This window comes from Hippocampus bargibanti, linkage group LG02 (assembly GCF_051943395.1).
Source record: "Hippocampus bargibanti isolate YZ-2025 linkage group LG02, ASM5194339v1, whole genome shotgun sequence".
NCBI lineage: Eukaryota > Metazoa > Chordata > Actinopteri > Syngnathiformes > Syngnathidae > Hippocampus > Hippocampus bargibanti.
Genome location: NC_142735.1, coordinates 36707988 through 36727601, shown reverse-complemented (window position 1 = coordinate 36727601; position 19614 = coordinate 36707988). Strand labels below are relative to the sequence as shown.

At 42.5% G+C, this 19614-nt stretch overlaps 1 protein-coding gene and 1 long non-coding RNA gene across 2 annotated transcripts; both read left to right on the top strand.

The window, feature by feature from the left end:
• The first annotated feature begins 102 nt into the window (after window positions 1–102).
• spry1 (sprouty homolog 1, antagonist of FGF signaling (Drosophila)) lies at window positions 103–9929 on the top strand. Its single transcript, XM_088991223.1, has 2 exons — window positions 103–708; window positions 6117–9929. The coding sequence occupies exon 2, from the start codon at window positions 6172–6174 to the stop codon at window positions 7081–7083; it is 912 nt and encodes a 303-aa protein (XP_088847349.1). The 5' UTR covers window positions 103–708; window positions 6117–6171; the 3' UTR covers window positions 7084–9929.
• Window positions 9930–13927: 3998 nt separating this feature from the next.
• On the top strand, window positions 13928–17334 carry LOC148902577 (uncharacterized). The gene is made up of 4 exons (XR_016118063.1): window positions 13928–14197; window positions 15021–15105; window positions 15450–15524; window positions 16806–17334. It is a non-coding gene; the product is annotated as an uncharacterized LOC148902577 (long non-coding RNA).
• Window positions 17335–19614: the final 2280 nt, after the last annotated feature.

The window sequence follows — 19614 nt, the reverse complement described above, 5'->3', positions numbered from 1 at the left end:
TCTCCCGTAGAAAAGGTGTTTGCGTTTCTTCATCCGGGCTACCTTAACAAGTTGATCTCCATGTGCCCAATGAATGAGGAGCGGATGCGATGTATCCTTTTTCAGGGAGGGGGGCCTCAATGGCCGCCGAGTGGGAGGCGTCTCGCGCCGCCAGCAAACTCTGAGCCTCGCGGCCCCCGTCGCCCTCATTCATTCTGCGAACGTCGAGCGAGGCGAGCGGGGAGGAAGAAGACGAGGAAGGACGGCCAAAAAAGAAGCCTTGAAAGCCTCAAAAGCGGCCTTCCGTACGCCACGGGAGCATCCATTTTGGAACCTATAACCCCCTTTTCGCCCAATTATAACGCTACTTTTCTCCCGTTTTCGCTCTTTTTTTAACTTCCCACTTCCACGCAAGAGGGACTTCGACTCGACTCGGTCCTTAACCGGAGATCGTCCGTGTAAAAAGGACACTTTGGATTTACTCGGCGTCATTTGCGTGCGTATTTGTTTTACGCACGGGACGATTTAACCCCACCGCCCCCCCCCTCCAAAAAAAGGAATTTACGCAGCAAACGGAATCCACGCAAAGACTTTGGATTAGCAAAAAGTGTGAATGCTCCGCGTTCGATTACCCGTGGGGGGGACAAGGTTTCTTTCCTTTCTGGATGGACTCTTCGCTCGCTCAGCGGTCTACTTGATGGATTGGAGCCTACGGACGCTTGCATTGAGGTAAATAACCGCTTGAAACTTGTTTGCACGCCATTTTGAGACACGCCGTGTGGACTGTTGCGCATTTCAAAACATTTTACCTTCACTTTTTTTGAACACTCCGCGTGGCGTTTGACGCGTTTAAAAAGTACACGAAGTGGGATTGAAGAGAGCCCCCCCCTCGCGCACACACACTTTTTTTTTGCTGTAGTTTCCACGCGTGCATGCTTGCTTTCTTCCGTGGCTGTTGCCTGGCACGAACACCCCCCCCCCCTTCCCCCTCCCCACGCAACGGTGCTTGTTTTCATTCATAACTTTTTTTCGATTTGCGTGCAGCGTAGACGCTAAAGGCGAATTAACTTGTCACAATGTTCAATGCGCATGCGCGGATTTGCACCAAATGTCATACAAATTGTAAAAAAAAAAGTTTTTTTTCAAACGAGCACAAATTGCGTGGAGGTCTTTGTGGGGAAAATAAGGTGCGTAGTCCGTAGAGAGCAAGTTGTGAGAGGGAAGCGTTTATCACGTTTTTGGTGCTATCAATCATGTCAAATTTTGTTTCGAAAACACTTCAACTCACAGGTGTCAAAGTCAAGGCCCAGGGGCCAAATTCGGCCCACCGCATCATTTTTTTTCGGCCCGTGAAAGCAAATCAATAACGGTCATTATTCTTGACTTCAGATTTGAAAACTAATCAGAATCAGAATACCTTTATTCGTCCCGCAATGGGGAAATTTGCACTAGTTATTGATTCATTTGTTGTGCGCTCGATATGTAATATGTTGTCATTGTCACTCAAATTCCACAATATTGACTATTAGGACGACATAAACATTCAATACAGCGTTAGAAACCTTAGACTCTTTTCTTTCATCTGAAAAAAGTTATTTCCTAAATGATATGGTCTGAAGTTATATGTGCTTGAAATGAGGGTGGATGACCAAAATACGATGCAATGCATACATGTTGGTTTATTTTGAGCTTTAACAACAGCTGAAGCTGTAATAATGCGCTAACATAGAAAAAAGGGAAATTCTACCCCAACATTGCCAGAGGCCATGGCCAGTGCTTTATCAGCACCCAAGCATGAAAAAAAAAAACAAAACTTGAACAAATTTGGAAATGGCATTGTGTGTCATATTTTCAATTGCAGAATAAATTTGTGAATGGCAGTAAATGAGTTAAGAAGCCTGACAGCAGTCGCTAGGCGGCATCTCTCCTTTTTGCAGCGCGGGTGTAACGGTCTTTGGCTGAAGGCGCTACCCAGTGCTGTCAGGGTGGGCAGTAAATTCCTAAGTTAAATGAGTCTGGAGTTATCTGAGGGTGAAATGGGGGCGGATGTACAAAAGGCAAATGCTGCGCCCTCGTGGAAGGGGGTAGCGTTGCCAGAGGTATAACCAGCGCTTTATCGGCACCCATAAAAAAAATGAAATCCGAAAAAAATTCGGGAATGAATGGAGCTCTACGTCATATTTTCAATTCCTGAATAAATTTGGGAATTGCCGTGAATGAGTTAAGCATTCCGTACCAGTAGTCAACTTTGACTAATAGCTGCCCTTATAAATGATTACAATTCCCGTATAAAAGTTGCAGTATGGCGTACATTATTTTATAAAATGCTAACACAAGCGGAAATGCAGACAGATCACCGCATTTTTATTTATTTATAATACTTTTATTAATCCGACTGCACACAGTGCTAATATATATATATATATATATATATATATATATATATATATATATATATATATATATATATATATATATATATATATATATATATATATATATATATATAGAGATATATATATATATATATCTCATATATATATATATATATATATATATATATATATATATATCTATCTCAACCCTGATGTAACTCAAATAGATAGAAAGCTAGCTAGTGAATAGAAAGCTACTAATAATAATACATTGTATTTATAACCGCCATTCAAAACTCTCAAGGACATAGTTAGTAGATAGCTAGCTAGCTATATAGCTAATAAATTTACACGATACTACTTAGCACATTCAACTAGCTAGATACTAGATAGCTACTACTAATAAATATACATTGTATTTATACGCTCCTTTTAAGAACATAGCTAATAGATAACGAGCTAGCTAGATGGCTATGTAGCTATTAGATTAACATTATACTACTTCCCACTAAAAGATAGAAATGATAAAAAAACGTAAAAAACGTATCCATTGCCATGTATGTATGGCATTCACTGATATTTTCACCATGAGGTTATTTTCTTGTTGTTTTTTTTTCATCCCCCATTTCCTTCAAAAGCCGCCCCCCAAAAACAAAAAAAAAAACTCTGCAATGGGGGTTGCGTGCGAGAATACTAAGCAAGGCGGCTCATTTAGTCGCTGTCCTCGTTTTGCCGCCGCGCTGGCATTTAAATGTTAACTAGTCATAGAGATGTTAATGAGGGTGAGGGGAAGTGTTTGCCAGTGGGCCCCGTTGGACTTTTTGTTTTTTTTTGACGGGAGGGGAAAGGCGAAAGGGGGGGGGGGGGTTGTCTTGTTTCTTAGTCGGTTTCTGGAGAATGAAAAAAACAAAAAACAACAAATTGTGCGGTTATGAACGGCTTCCCACAAGGGAACTTTGCTGTTCCAGTCGTCTCCGCAATGAAAACAACGCAAAGTAGACATGCGCAACAAATCACAAGAGTATCAAATAGTATCGTCAAATCAAAGAGAGTGAAACCTCGGTTTACGAACCCCTTGACTTACGAACGTTACATTTATGAAAGTTTTACCTTGGCATACAAACTATTTATTTTGCGGCATACACACGGAGCTACCACAATGAGTGAGGTGTCGTTCGCGAACAAGAAAATGGTGGCCGCTGTTTTGGTCCTCTATTCCCCGCCCCCAGTCTTCGGTTAAAGCCACGTGATTGGTCAAGAACGCAGCAATGGGGGGATGGGGTGACAGACAGAGAGAGAGTGAGGCCGTTCTCCAAAAAACAAAATGGCATCTTCGGAGAAAGCCACGTGATTGGTCAAGAACCCAGCAGTGGCGTTAAACATTAAAGAGACAGGCAGACAGAGAGAGTGAGAAAATGGATAAAAAATAGTGTCAAAGGCAGAGTGTAAACTGCAAGGTTAAAATTCCCATCAATCAGGCTCCCCAAATAACCCGCACAAGCCATCTGTACACTTGATGCAAAAAGCTATCAATCCAGCTAAACAGAACACAATTGATGAGGAACTAGATAAAATGATGGCAGAGAAAGCACCTACAAGGGAGCATCCCTCAAGATGGTGAAAGAAGAAGGCTACGTTCCTCATCAAGTGTTTCATGCTGAGGAAACCAGACACTCCATTCCATCAACAACCATCACAAAGGTCAATAAAAACACTTTATTATACAGTACGGTTTATTTCTTGAAATATAATACCATAGAACATTTATTAGACATAAAATAAGGTATATTTTGTGTAGTTTTACGGCTTATTTAGTAGAAAATTAAGTTTTATGGGGACCTGGGAACGGATTATTCTCATTTGAATGGTTTCCTATGGGAAATTAATTTTTGGGATACACACGTTTCGCCCTACTCACTCTGTCTGGGAACGAATTAAGTTCGTAAGCTAAGCTCCCACTGTAGTATCATTTTTTTTTTAAATACTCGGTGGACGTCTTCTCTTTTTATGAGTAGCGATATTTGTTATAATAAACTTTACTGCTAATATTTAATGAGGAAAACGGAATTGACCATTTCTCCACATGATATTTAACCATTTTGGCGTTTCCTGTACAAACTTTCTTGCATGACGTGCGCATCTAAAAATGTGCTAAAATCGTACAGTATACGGCAAAAAAAACAGACGTTTGACAGGTATCTTTTAATCCAAAAACTGTAGGTTACAGAACCGTATCTCGGTTATAATAGCTAGCTAGCGAGCTAGCTTTGTATCCATTTGAGTTACTTCCGGGTTGAGTGAACGTCAAAATGTTCGTAAGTCCAAAGCCATTCAAAATGTTGAAAAGAGACTCTGAGGCGGAATGACACGCCCCGCCCCCCTTGCGACATCACATGGTCGATTGCTGTGCAAGTGTGAGATGCTGGCTGGCCAAAATTGTTGTACGCGTTGCTGGCCTGCTAGCGTGTTGTGGTGCCAGGCGTAGAATTAAACATTTTAAAAATGGAGGTCGAGGTTGTAAGTCCGGGTGGTCGTAAGTCAAGCCGGTTATAAGTCGGATGTTACCTGTAAGTTCAAATGGAGTACATAATTAACAGAATTATATAAACATAAACTAGCTAGCGAGCTCTCTATTTGCTATCTAGCTGGCTAGCTAGCTAGCTATCTAGCTGGCTAGCTAGCAAGCTAGCTTTCTATCTATTTGAGTTACTTTCGGGTTAAGTGAACGCTGGAACGTGTGGCTGCCGCTGCTCACCCACAGAAAAACTTAACCTGTGACTGTATAGTGACCTTGAGAGTTTTGAATGGTGCTCATAAATGAAATGTATGTTTATTAATGGCATCCATTTAATAATAAAAATAATAATAATAATACATTTCATTTATAAGCGCCTTTCGAAACTCTCAAGGTCACTTTACAGTCACAGTATGTTCATCTGTCGGTGAGCAGCGGCAGCCACGCGCGACAGCGTTCACTGAACCCGGAAATAACTCAAATAGATAGAAAGCTAGCCAACTAGATAACAGCTAAAAAGATATCTATTTATATAGCTACTCAGCTATTTAGTTACCTAAATAGCCAGCTAATAGATAGAGAGCTAGATAGCCAGTCAGCTAATAGCTAGCTAGCTAGCTAGCCAGCTAGTTAATTTAGCTGCCTAATGTGCCGTTTCTTCGTTATGAGCTCGACACGAGAGGGTACAAAAAGACGATTCTTTTCAAAACTGAATTTATCCGTGTTGATATGAGGACATAAATGGCTTCAGAATCTACGGAATGTAGCTTTGGCGTCATGCTAGCTCGTTTTAATAAGCAGCAGCGAGTGCAATCGTGATTTATTTACCGCTATCAATAAGGTTTAACTACCCGTAAGATCCTTTTTGGAGCCTCAAGGACACCGTACAAGCGCCAAAAAGGACATTGCAAAGGAAGCGGAGAATCCATTAGCAGACAAAATGGTATCAAATGTGTAAAATGCTGCGCACGTGCTGGAATTAGCAGTAATAAAATATCTTTAGCTAGCTCGAACACGGAAGTAACTCAAATCGATAGAAAGCTAGCCAGCTAGCTAATAGATAGCCAACGAGCTAGATAGCTAGCCAGATGGCTACTAGATATCATTTTCTGTGCATTTCTATTTAGCATTGTATTTGATTGATTGTATTCAATGTAGTCCTAATCATAATCATAATCATAATCCTAATAATAGGCATACGACTGCATTAGCTTTGTAAGCTAAGCGAGTGTTCCCGATGTGCGCAGGTCATCCGATGCGCGTCAAGTCCGCGGTTGATGCGGGAAGCGGCGACCCCCCCAGATGGAGCTCCAAAGTCAACATGGCGCCGGCGCTTCATTGGTGGTGATCCAGCAACCTTCCCCCGACAACCGCCAGCGCGCCGCCATCCTCTCCTTGGACCGGATCAAGGCCATCCGCTGCAGCAACGAGTACACCGAGGGTCCGGCGGCGGCGGCGGCGGGGGCGGGGCGGCGCCTCCCGTCGCGTTTGCACGACAAACAGGAAAGGACTCACGAGGTCATCGCGGTTAACGTGAACAACAGCAAGCGGGAGCAGCGGGCGCCGGTTCTGAGCCGCTCCACCAGCACGGGGAGCGCCGCCAGCTCGGGGAGCAACGGCAGCGCCTCCTCCGAGCGGGGACTCCTGGCGCGGTCGCCGCCCGCCGCCGACCCGCGGCCCCCAAGCGGTCCTCTCTTCCGCCAGGCGCCCGTCAAAGGCAGCTGGGACAAGAAGAAGAAGACGGCGGCGTTGTCGTCGCCCGCCGCCGCCGCCGATCACCAATTCATCTGCGAACGTTGCGGCAAATGCAAATGCGGCGAATGCGCGGCCCCCCGCAGCCTCCCCTCCTGCCTGGCGTGCGACGGCCAGTGCCTTTGCTCGGCGGAGAGCGCCCTTGAGCACGGCACCTGCATGTGCCTGGTCAAGGGCATCTTCTACCACTGCTCGGACGACGGCGACGACGGGGGGGACTCGTGCGCCGACCACCCTTGCTCGCCGTCGCGCTCGCGCTGCTGCTCGCGCTTCCTGTGCATGGGATTGATGGCGCCGCTTTTCCCCTGCCTGTTGTGCTACCCGCCGGTCAAAGGGTGCCTGAAGGCCTGCCAGGGCTGCCACGACCGGCTGCGAAGGCCCGGCTGCCGATGCAAGAACTCCAATACGGTGTACTGTCGGGCGGAGAGCTGGGCTTCGCGCCGCCAGGAGAAACTTTGGTGATTCCGACGAGCCACCCGGCCCCGGCCCCGCCCCCTTTTCAAGAAAAAAAAAATTAAATAAAAACCACTCCATTTGAAAAGCGCGTTTCTGACACCCTCCGGTTTACTACCTTTTAAAGGACAAGCGACGCCATTTTTTTTTTTTGGGGGGGGGTTTCCTAACTGACACCAGAAAAACGTTGCATAGCGTGCGTCTAAAATAGCCAAAACACAAAGTCAAATGCAAAAACGATAAACAATAAAAATGATGCAAAGTGTCCCAAAACTGCTTGAAAATGGCGAGTTTCAGAAGGTCCCGCCCCCTTGTTTGTGACATCACGCCGGGATACTCCTTCACAAACTGCCTTGCTCCAGAATCAAAACAATGGCTTCTGATTGGGAGAAGATGCTTTGTTGTTACTCATCCAGTTATGAATAGGATTCAAATAGTTCTGAAGAGGAAAGCAGACATGTTTGCCATCCATTGAAGAAGTCCTTCCGTATCAATTTGAGCCATCAGGACTCCAATGTAGCGTCCCAGAAAATGCACAAGATGGCGCCCAAGCTCCGTTGGAAATGGGCTGATTTGGCCACTGGGAAATTTGTGTCAACTAGTATCAAATAGTAGTCTTGGTGCAACACATAACGATTCACCATCACGTTATTTATGTCGTTTTCCTTCTAATCTCGATACAAATTATGGACGCAACTTGTCCAGAGGTGTCGGTTGTCCTTTAACAGCTCCCGTGTCTCTTCTCTGATAGCCCTTTTACAGTAATCCCTCGCTACTTCACTGTCCAATGATCGCGCTTTTGATGCATCGCTGATTTTATTTTATTTTTTAGGGGGAAAAAAACGTTCAGAATTTTAAAAAAACCCGAATGAATCCGAGGTTGTGTACTGTCACTTGATTGGTTCCCAGGGCTGACGTCATCCAATGACAGCACCATATCCCATGATTGACAGCCACGTGGATTAGCTGTGCATCTTCTCAGCACCCCCCCCCCGTCTAATCACGTCAGTTATTATAATAATAATATTTGAGTTAATTAGCTTTCGATTTATCTAGCTATTTGCTATCTATTAGCTATCTATCTACCTATCTATTAGCTATCTAGCTATTAGCTGCTAGCTTTCTATCTATTTGAGTTTTTAGCTCTAATTACCTAGATACCTATCTATTTGCTATATATTAGCTATCTATCTATTAGCTGTATATTAGCTAGCTTTCTATCTATTTGAGTTACTTCCGGGTTCACAGAAAAACACTTATCCTGTGACTGTAAAGTGACCACGAGAATTTTGAAAGGCCCTGATAACTTAAATTTATTATTATTATTTCTAAGTGCCTTTCAAAACACTCATGGTCACTTTACAGTCACAGGATAAGTTTTTTTCTGTGGTTGAGCAGCGGCAGCCACACGCGCCAGCGTTCACTCAACCCGGAATAACCTAAATAGATAGAAAGCTAGCTAGCCGGCTAATAGGTATATAATAAATAGTTAGCTAGCTATCTAATAGCTAGCTAATAAATAGTTACCTAATAGCTAGATAGATAGTTAATAGGTAGCTAGCTAGATAGCCAGCCAGCTACCTGATAGATATCAAATAGCTAGCTAGGTTGCCAGCCAGGTAGCCAGATAGATAACACACATAAGAGAGTAACACCCGAGTGTACGTTTGGCTGGAAGAAATATCTAGCTAGCTAGTTAGCTAATAGATACCTAATAAATAGTGAGCTATTACGATAACTTATAATATAGTTTTATGATAGAGTTATATTATAACTATTTCATCTATCGCGAGTGATCATGGTCCCCATTAAGTGGAGAACGAGGGATTACTGTACTTGCGTTGTTTTTCTTTTTCCCAGCAGGGTTTCTCAAACTAGCCTGCTGCTAGTTTTGCTAACGTCAACTCAAGCCAAACAAATGCTAAAGACGTTAGCCCTAAAAATGGGGACGTAATTTTTAAGACGGAGTCCCGCACCCCATAATTAATGTCTCCTCTAATTACACATATTTAACTCATTCAATGCCAGACAATGTGCATAAAATGTGTACACTCGAGTGCCAGGGTTTTTGTCATTGTCAATACAGTGTTAAAAACCTTATACTCTCTTCCATCTTCAGGAGAAAAAAATGAGTTAATTCCTAAGCTATATGGGCCTGGAGTTATATGAGCTTGAAATGAGGGCGGATGTCCAAAATACGATACAATGCATACATGTTGGTTTATTTTGAGCTTTAACAACATCTGAAGCCACAACAAAGCGCTAACATAGAAAAAAGGGAAATTCTACCCCCTTGCAGAAGGAAAAAAACATTGCCAGAGGCCATGGCCAGCGCTTGATCAGCACCCAAGCATGAAAAAACAAAACCCGAACAAATTTGGAAATGGCGTTCTATGTCATATTTTCAAATCCCGAATAAATTTGTGAATTACAGCAATCGGTTAGGCGCTATCTCTGCTTTTTGCAGCGCCGGTGTAACAGTCTTTGGCTAAAGGAGCTGCCCAGTGCTATCAGGGTGGGCAGTTAATTCCTAAGTTAAATGAGTCTGGAGTTATCTGAGCGTGAAATGGGGGTGGATGTACAAAAGGCAAATGCTGCCCCGTCGTGGAAGGGAGAAAAACATTGCAGGAGGTCTTACTAGCGCTTTATCGGCACCCCCCCAGTAAGAAAAACCAAAATCAAGAATGGCGCTCTATTGTCATATTTTCAATTCCTGAATCAATGGCAGTGAATGAGTTGATAACAAGGACTCCTCTTTGACATTTGGAACTCAATCCTCAGTTTGAGAAAGCCTGCTTGTTTGTTTGTAGGCAATGATGTAGCTTGTTTTATTTTGACATTTTGGGTTGAATTACTGGTTTTGCTCCATCACACTAAAAAAAAAAAAAAAAAAAAACCTCTTCCATAGCGATGTTGCGTTAACACAAGCACCTCCATCTTGTCCCCTTTGGTAGTTTTTGTCCGCTTTTCTCCACATGGAATATGTTTCTCTTCCCTCATCCTCCCTTTTATTTTGTGTACATGATATGCTCCCCAAAAAACAGCAATTGCGGCTATTTTTCGGTTCAAGAAAATCTCTTCAAATGTGTTTTTTTTTTGTTGTTGTTGTTGTACAAAAATATTTATTATGTGAAGCTCTATTATTTTATGATATTTATTGCAAGAGACAGTCGTCAAATTTTACTCATGTCAATATAACAAAAATATCAAATACTTACTGAGGAGGAAAAAAAACACAAAAGAAAAAAACTATGTTAACTTTAATGCAGAAAATATATTAATTAATGAAAACAAAGGAGTGTTTTGTCTTATTTTCACACCCCCTCCGTGAATGTGTGTGTTGATGGAATTTTGGGTGAAAATGACGCCGACACGACATGAAGTCGCCACTCCACACAGGAAGTCGCTCAACAAGTCAACACAAGTTGCTCCCAATCAGATTCCCAAACTTCCGGACGCTCCTCAAATTGTGTGTGTGTGTGTGTGTGTGTGTGTGTGTGTGTGCGTGTGTGTGCGTGCGTGTGTGTGTGTGTGTGTGTGTGTGTGTGTGCATTCGCGACCATTAGCATACCACCTGTTCAAAGATAATAAAACCGCTGGCCGTCAATGGTGAGTTTTTTACGGTGTAGTTCAGGGGGTCGACTAAGAAAGCCATAAAAGTCAAATATTTAAAAATGTTTTTCAGTGAGAGATACACATGCGCGCAGGTGATTTCAACAGAATGTATTATTTATAATAATAATATTGTTGTTGTGGTGCCAGGTGTAGAATTAAATCTTTTAAAATAGGGTCTGGAGGTCGTGGTCGATTTATAATAATAATAATAATAATAATAATAATAATAATAATGTTGTGGTGCCAAGTGTAGAATTAAATCTTTTAAAATAGGGTCTGGAGGTCGTGGTCGTAAGTACAGGTGGTCGTAAGTCAAGCCGGTCGTAAGTCGGATGTTACCTGTAGGTTCAATACATATATATAAACATAAGCTCTCTATTTGCTATCTCGCTGGCTATCTATCTATGTAGCTAGCTCTCTATTTACCATCTGGCTGGCTAGCTAGCTAGCTAAGCGATCGGAATGAAAGTCAACTTGCCGGGTCCATACGCAAAGTTACTGCTAGCTAGCCTGCAAACTGCTCATTAGCTTTCACGCTTGCTTTCTGCTGTCTCTCGCAGAAGTACAGGTGACATCTGACTTACGACCAGGTCGACGTACGACCACCCGTACTTATGACCAAGACATCCAGGCCCTATTTTTTTTTAACTACGCCTGGTATCGCAACGCGCTAGCAGGCTGGCAACGCATAGGCCAATTTTGGCCAGGTAGCTAGCATGTCACTCTCGCACAGCAATCGACCGCGTGATGGCACCAGAGGGGGGACTTTGCGTGTCATTTTGCCTCGATTCATCATTTGGAATTGCAGTTCGACTTACGACCGTTTCGACTTACGACCATTTGCTCGGAATGGAACTCGGTCGTAAGTCGGATGTTACCTATATATTGATGCTAACGTTAGCACGAGGCTTGTCAAAGTGCCAGTGACATTCGACTGTTTGATCCGTGGTATTGTTTCATTGCAAATTAGAACCAGGAACCTTTTCTCTCCAAAAAGGTGAATCCTTCAGTCCATTAAACCTGAAGTTTGCGAAAAAGGGGTGTTTACCTGTTTCCACATCAACGGCCACCGAGGTCTGTATCATCCAATCAAAATTGCGCTTTCCGCCAACTGCCGCCCAAACAGAAAATGAACAGCGAAAAAAGTGAGAATTTGTCTTGAGTTTTATTGGCGAGCCAGATGCAATTATCAAAAGAGCCAGATGTGGCTCGCCGGCCATAGGTTTCCCACCAACTTCAACCCCACCCTTTCCTTTTTGCCCCCCCCCCTACCATTTGTCTTTTTGTGTGAGTGTGTCAGGGGAATTTATCACTTGGGAAGTCTGCTGAAACCCCCCTCCCCGCCCACCATGGCTCCCCCCCAGGGGGGATGAGGTCATCATCTCTTTGAAAGTCAGTTGGAAAAACCAGGAAGTCGTTGAAATGTGGGCGGGGGGGTTATGTGGGGGTTTTGGAGATAAGAAGGCGAGGAAGGAACGGAAGGAACTCTCAACTTACATCCAGTCAATGTTTTGACTTTGTCAGTAGTGATGGGAATTACGGCTCTTTTTGGAGAACCGGTTCTTTTGGCTCGGCTCACTTCAAAGATCGGGCCTTTTCAGCTCCCAAATCGCTCCTGAGTTTTTCTTTTTTTTGTTGTTGCTTAAATTAATTTACTACCAAAAATATACAATCAAGTACGTATATCATTTTCCACATTTATGTGACTCTATTTATATTTGCACGCGTGTGTGTGTGTGTGTGTGTTTGTATGACTAGTCTTGTGAGGACCACTAACATGGTACACCATACGTAGTGAGGACCTTTTGGCCAATCCTCACCAGTTTGTCATTCTAAAGGCTTCTCGTGGGTCTCGATATGCATCTGTTAAAGTTTCACAGAGGTCCTCACAAATTCACCCAAAATGATTTTTTTGGTGTGAATTTTCATTTCACTTGGATACACACACTTTTTACTCACTGTGTGTGTGTGTGTGCGTGTGCGTGTGCGTGTGTGTGTGTGTGCGTGTGTGTGTGTGTGTGTGTGTATGTGTGTGTGCGTGTGTTTGTGTGTGTGTGTTTCAGTCTTCCACTACGGATTTTGACCAATCACGTGCGACTTTAACCGAAGGAGTTGCGGAATCGGCTCCTTTAGGCTCCAGTCGTTCACTTAAAAAAGTCGGTTCTAAGAGTCGGTTCGTTCGTGAACAACACATCACAATTTATAATCAGAATCAGAATCAGAATCAGAATCATCTTTATCGCCAAGTATGTAGGACACACAAGGAATTTGTTTCCGGTAGAACACGCTGCACTAGTATCGTTGTCAAAAAAACTGCTAAGTGGCACTATACAGTTCCATTTTGGCTACTGTTGAAAGAGTTCAAAGAGTTAATGGCTTGGGGGAAGAAGCTGTTTAAATGTAATAATAATACATTTCATTTATAAGCGCCTTTCAAAACTCTCAAGGACACTTTCCAGTCACAGGATATTTGTCGGCATTTTAGGCAGCTAAAGACGTAGAAGAAATACTTTTTAAGAATCATGGCGAGGTCGGATTGAATGAAGATTTTCCCAGGGAGGAAAGGGCCAAATAACAAGCAAGAAATTGACTGCGAAGCAAATTAAAAAATGTCTGTAAACTAGTGATGTGTCGTTCGCGAACGAGCCGGTTCTTAGAGCCAGATTGCTGAAGTTAATGACGAGAGCCGGTTCATAACAAGGAGCCGGAAATGGGAGCCGACTTTTTTTGTCCTCTATTCCCCAGCCCCAGTCTTCGGATAAAGCCACACGTGATTGGTCCATATCCGTGGTCGAGGAGGGTGGGGAGAATTACAGTACAAGCAGCAGTGAGGAGAAGGGGGAGGGGGCGAGGGGGCTAGGGTAGGCAGCTGCACAAATGTTATCTCATCATGCTGTTATTATTATTCAATTATTATATTTTTTTACGAGTTGGTATGATAGCATTATTAATATGAAAAGAAAATGAGTGACAGCTGATCATCAGACCAGAGTAACCACAGGGAAAGTGAAAGTTAGCGGATGCTATCTGTGCACATATAAACAAACAAACAAACAAACTGAGGAGCCATTTGGGAGGCAAAAAGCTGGTTCTCTTTAATGAGCCGAGCCAAAAGAACCGGCTCTCTGAAAAGAGCCGAAATTCCCATCACTACTGTAAACACATGAACGGCGGTGTTTTTTTTTTATTTTTTATAAACGACTTTAATGGGTTAATTGTTGTCCCTTTAAAAACATCCATCACAACATAAAAAGCAATAAACTTTGAGTGAAATTGACCAGCTTAAAAACAAAGCTCATGAAAACATATGAACTCATTCACTGCCAGACGATGTGCAAAAATTGTGTCCACGCCAGTGCCAGTTTTAGTCAGGCAGTGTTTGGGCAGCTAATTATTTGGCCCTCTCTCGCTTGTGACGTCACAAGTGAATGAAGTGGCCGCCGGTAATTTGTGGAATGTGGAGCACATCCTTACCTTACAAAGTGTGCGAGTTCCTGTACCTGAACAGGTAAAAACATCTTCTATGTATCTATTTTCCCAGAGTGTGTTTCCTTACAAATCGTGCTTATTTATCCTACGTTTGTTGAATGTGTTGTTTTTGGACATTTTATAGACTTTATGATACTTACCTGGATGCATTGGTTAGCTTAGCTGCACGTTAGCTTAGTTTTAATGGTATTTGTGCACCATTTTCTCTGCGTTGCTGCTGCCGAGACAACATTAAAAGACAACCGACAGCATTTTTTTTTGTTTCCTAATTGACATCAGAAAAACGTTTCATAGCATGTAAAAAACCTAAAACACGCAGGCTGATATTTTGAGTCAAATGCAAAACACCAATCAAAATGACTCAAAGTGTCACAAAACTACTTCAAATGAAACCGGAAATGACGAATTTCAGAAGGCCCCGTCCCCTTGTTCGTGATGTCACGCCAAGACGTCTTGCCTTGCTCGAGAATCAAAACAATGGCTTCAGATTGGGAGAAGATGCTTTCTTGTTACTTATCCACTTATGAATATGATTCAAATAGTGCTGAAGAGGAAAGCATACATGTTTGCAATCGATTAAAGAAGTCCTTCCTGTATAATTTTGAAGCGTCTGGACTCCAATGTAGCTCCCCGAAAATGCACAAGATGGCGCCCAAGCTCAGTTGGAAATGGGCTGATTTGTGTGCTGGGATTTTGTGTCAACTAGTATCAAATAGTAGTCTTGGTGCAACACACGATTCACCATCGCGTTATGTAGTTTTCCTTCTAATTTCGCCATCAACACGTCGTTTTCAGAGCAAACAAAGTACCCAAAATGCATTGTGTGTCGCTTTCTCGGTCAGGGGCGTTCCCTCTGTGACGTCACGTCAGGACTCGTCATCAACTGGAAAACAAGACTTCCTGAATATTCAGCGCGAGTCTTAAAAGGTAAAATATAGCTTTAATATGCGGTGGAATCTTTGTCAAATACGCTCAGTAGAAGTCATTGGAAGTGATTTTACAAATTACGGACACAACTTGTACACAGGCGTCGGTTGTCCTTTAAAACAAAGACTTAACCATACAGATATGATACGTACATCCAATTTTTTACCTTTAAAAATCTTTATGCATTCCAGCATATTGAAATGATTAAAGTGTGACTACGACAAAATCATATTTTCATGCAAAAAGGCAACAATAAAACAGCTGCAAAAAACAAAACAACAGAGAAACAAGCAGGTCAGCCTTATGTAACTGACACCTGACCACAAGATATCTTTGTCTCACAGCAAAACGAGGAGACCATGTCACCAGAGAGACAGAGAGGAAAACATTCTCCTTTCTTATCCTGAAATCCGAGAAAGGTGGGGGAAAAAATGATTGCCAAATGTTTTTATGCATGCAAATACAGTGATACCTCGCTTTACAAACCCGTTAAACAAACACGTTAAATTTAGGATAATTTGACCTTGGCATACAAACTATTTTTCGGGATAGACACGGAGCGCCACAATGAGTAATGTGTCGTTGGCGAACGAGCCCGTTCTCCTAACAAGAAAATGGCAGCCGGCTTGTTTTTATCCTCTATTCCCCGCCCCCAGTCTTCGGTTAAAGCCACGTGATTGGTCAAGAACGCAGCAGTGAGGGGGTGGGGGGTTAAACCTTAAAGAGACATGGATAGAAAGCAGTGAAATTTGGACTCGTTTCAACCGTGATGAAATTGATGAGGAACAAGGTAAAATTATGGCAGAGATCATTCCTCAAGATGGTGAAAGAAGAAGGCTACGTTCCTCATCAAGTGTTTCATGCTGATGAAAGCGGCCACTCCATTCCGTCAAGCCATCAACGACCATCACAAAGGTCCATAAAACCACTTTATTATACTGTAAAGTTTATTTATTAGCTGTATTGGTTCGTACTGAAAAATAAACATTGAATAAAATATATGCTCCATAAAGATATGTACATAGACAACTGGAGAGAATACTACTTATGTTACTACTAAAATGTTCGTATGTACCGTTGTTCGTAACTTGACTGTTTGTTAGTAGGAGAGCGTCTGCATATAACTCTACTTTGTGGATTTTGGTCCTGGTCCCCATTAACAGCGAAAAACAAGGCATTACTGTACTTACCTCTTCGTGTTGTTTTTATCATTTTATTTTGAAAAATGGCTCTCCCTGCTAACGTTCAGAAGAGGTCGCCCGACACACTCGCTCGGACTCATGTGGACGCCGAAGGAAAAAAAGCAGTGTCCAGTACTACAGGAGACGGTACCTGCACCGTATAACTACAGTATTGAGTGTAGTCACGCAGTATATTGCTGCGCGAGTATCTGACCTGCTGGCTGGCTAAAATTATAGTACGCGTTGCCGGCTGCATGCGTGTTACGGTGCCCGGCGTAGAATTTAAAAACAAAAAAAGGGTGTGGCGGTCGTGATTGTATGTACGGGTGGTCGTAACTCGGATTGTTAGCTGTATTTGTTTTTATTCGGGGCAATTCGACGCAATTGGATCGCCATTTGGCTCCTTTGCTTGATAGCAAAACAATAGGAGGCCTCTTACTCTCACCTTCTTTACCTTCTTTACCTTCTTTCCTCTATCCTAACCTTGCGGTGACAGTTTGTTTACTTGATGTTTTCCAGCCGAAGCCAAATAAGGAAGCCCATCTGTCACTTGTCCGTAGAGGCTGAAGCAGATTTGGAAGCTTTCCCTCCCCATCGCAAACCTCTTTGGTGTTTCAAAATGTCCTCCGAAGCTCACGATTTTTGCCATTCACAAATTTCAATTGAAAGTATGTCGTAGAGCGGCATTCCCGAATGTGTTTTTTTTTTCTTTCTTGGGTGCCGGTAAAGCGCTGGCCAGACCTCTGGCAATGTTTTTTTTTTCCTTCCAAAATGGGGGGCATCATTTCCCTTTTTTTCCTATGTTAGCGCTTTGTTACAGCTTCAGTTGTTGTTGTTAAAGCGCTATCGCAACCAATATTGTATTTTGGACAGCTGCCCTCATTTCAAGCTCATATAACTTCAGACCCATATCATTTAGGAATTAACTTCACAAGAGAAGAGAATATAATCTTGGCATACAAACTTGTTTTTGGCGGTTATTAGTTACTAGTTTTATTATTATTATTATTATTTGTCGAACGACGCTACGTTTTTATGCTAAAGTGAAATGTGAGTCACCATGAAGTCATCTGTTGGTGTAAACGGCACTAGCTTGTTTCAGGTTAAATTTAGCATCTCCGTACGCCCACGTCAGTCTTCCTGGTATGATTATTATTTTATTTTATTTTTTTAACGACGTGACTAGCATGTGAGTCACCGAGGAACCTCCAAGCCGCACGTCCTACCGGGGCAGTCCTTTTTTTCTCCAAACTATAGAGAGGAATGTTTCTTCTCCTTCCACATTGCTGCTTCAGCTTTCCTCAAACTCCTCATATGGTTCCTATTAACCCGAGATCCCGCCCCGTGCTGCACTCTGCACACTTTTATTTATAGAAATAAGCAATCAGAGGAAGTGGAGGGATTTGGGCCTCTTCTGGAGTCCCTGCACAGCAACCCGTGGTCAAAAAAAGAGGAAAAAAACACTTAATAATCATAATAATAATAAGAAGAAGAAGAAGAGTGATTCAGACGTAGCACCACTGAAGGCCTAGGAGTGACATGCATGGGCCGCCACTGTCTAAATATGTTCATTGAGTACAGATAGCTATCGAATCTAATTAAGGGGAGTCACAAAGTGTGACTGTAGGAGTAATAATAATAATAATAATAATAATAATAATAATAATAATGAGTAAAGCGAGCTAGCCACCTAGAGCTAATAGATAGCAAATAGCTAGCAGGTGATACTAATACTACTACTACTACTACTAATAAGAATAAGAATACATTTCATTTATATGCACCTTTCAAAACGCTCAAGGTCACTTTACAGTCACAGGATAACATTTTCTGCGGGTGAGCAGCGGCAGCCACATGCGTCAGCGTTCACTCAACCCGGAAGTAACTCAAATAGAAAGAAAGCTAGTTAGCAACAGATAGCCAGCTAGACAGCTATATAGATAGCTAGATAATAACAATAATAATAATAATAATCCATTTCATTTATAAGCGACTTTCAAAACTCTCAAGGTCACATTACAGTCACAGGATAAGTTTTCCTGTGGGTGAGCAGCGGCAGCCACACGCGCCACTGTTTATTATGATGATTATTATTATTATGATTATGATTATTTGTCGAATGACGCTACTTTTTTTTTTTGCTAAAGTGAAATGTGAGTCCCCATGAAGTCATTTGTTGGTGTAAACGGCGCAGGCTTGTTTCAGGTTAAATTTAGCATCTCCGCACGCCCACGTCAGTCTTCATGGTTTTGGTTTTGGACAAGCTACGGGAGAAACGTTGCACTCCGCAGGATAAAAATGACTTTCAAGCAGTCCCGAAGGGACGTCAGACCTCATTTGAATGGTGTCAATCCTGAAATAGTCCCTGGGATTTAGTCATGAAAAACAGGGCATCAAATTTGGTTTTAGCTCATTCACTTCCATTCACGAATGTACAAGTCATACCTCGGCTTATGAACTTAATTGCTTCCCAGAAAGTGTGTGTTAGGCCAAAAGTTAGTCGCCCAAACATTTATTTCCCTCAGGAAACCAAAATGAGAATAATCCGTTCCCAGGTCCCTATAAAATAAAATGTTCTACTAAACAAGCTTTAAAGGACAACCGAAGCCTCCGGACAAGTTGTGTCCATAATTTGTCAAATGACTTCTACTGAGCGTATTTGACAAAGAGTCCAGCGGCTATAGCTACATTTGACCTTTTAAGACTCGCGCTGAATATTCCGGAAGTCTTGTGTCTGAGTTGGTGACGAGTCCTGACCTGACGTCACGTCTGCAACACGCCTGACCTAGAAAGGGACACACAATGCATTTTGGGTACTTTGTTCGGTCTGAAAACCTCATGTTGATCTTTGTTGAGGGCGAAATTAGAAGGAAAACATAAATAATGCGATGGTAAATCGTTGTGTGTCGCACCAAGACTACTATTTGATACTAGTTGACACAAATTCCCAGCAGACAAATCAGCCCATTTCCAACGGAGCTTGGGCGCCATCTTGTGCATTTTCTGGGACGCTACATTGGAGTCCAGATGGCTCGAATTGATACGGAAGGACTTCCTGAATGGATGGCAAACATTGATGCTTTCCTCTTCAGAACTGTAACAAGAAAGCATCTTCTCCCAATCTGAAGCCATTGTTTTGTTTCTCGAGCAAGGCAAGACGACTTGGCGTGACACCACGAACAAGGGGGCGGGACCTTCTGAAACTCGCCACTTTCGGATTCATTTTTTTGCAGATTTTGGACACTTGAAGTCATTTTTATTGGTGTTTTGCATTTGACAAAAATATCATACTGCCTGTTTCGCGTATTTTAGATGCTATAAACCGTTT

Bases quoted from the DNA above. Each gene is read 5' to 3' on its own strand.
- spry1 (XM_088991223.1), top strand. From the start codon at position 6,172: ATGGAGCTCCAAAGTCAACATGGCGCCGGCGCTTCATTGGTGGTGATC.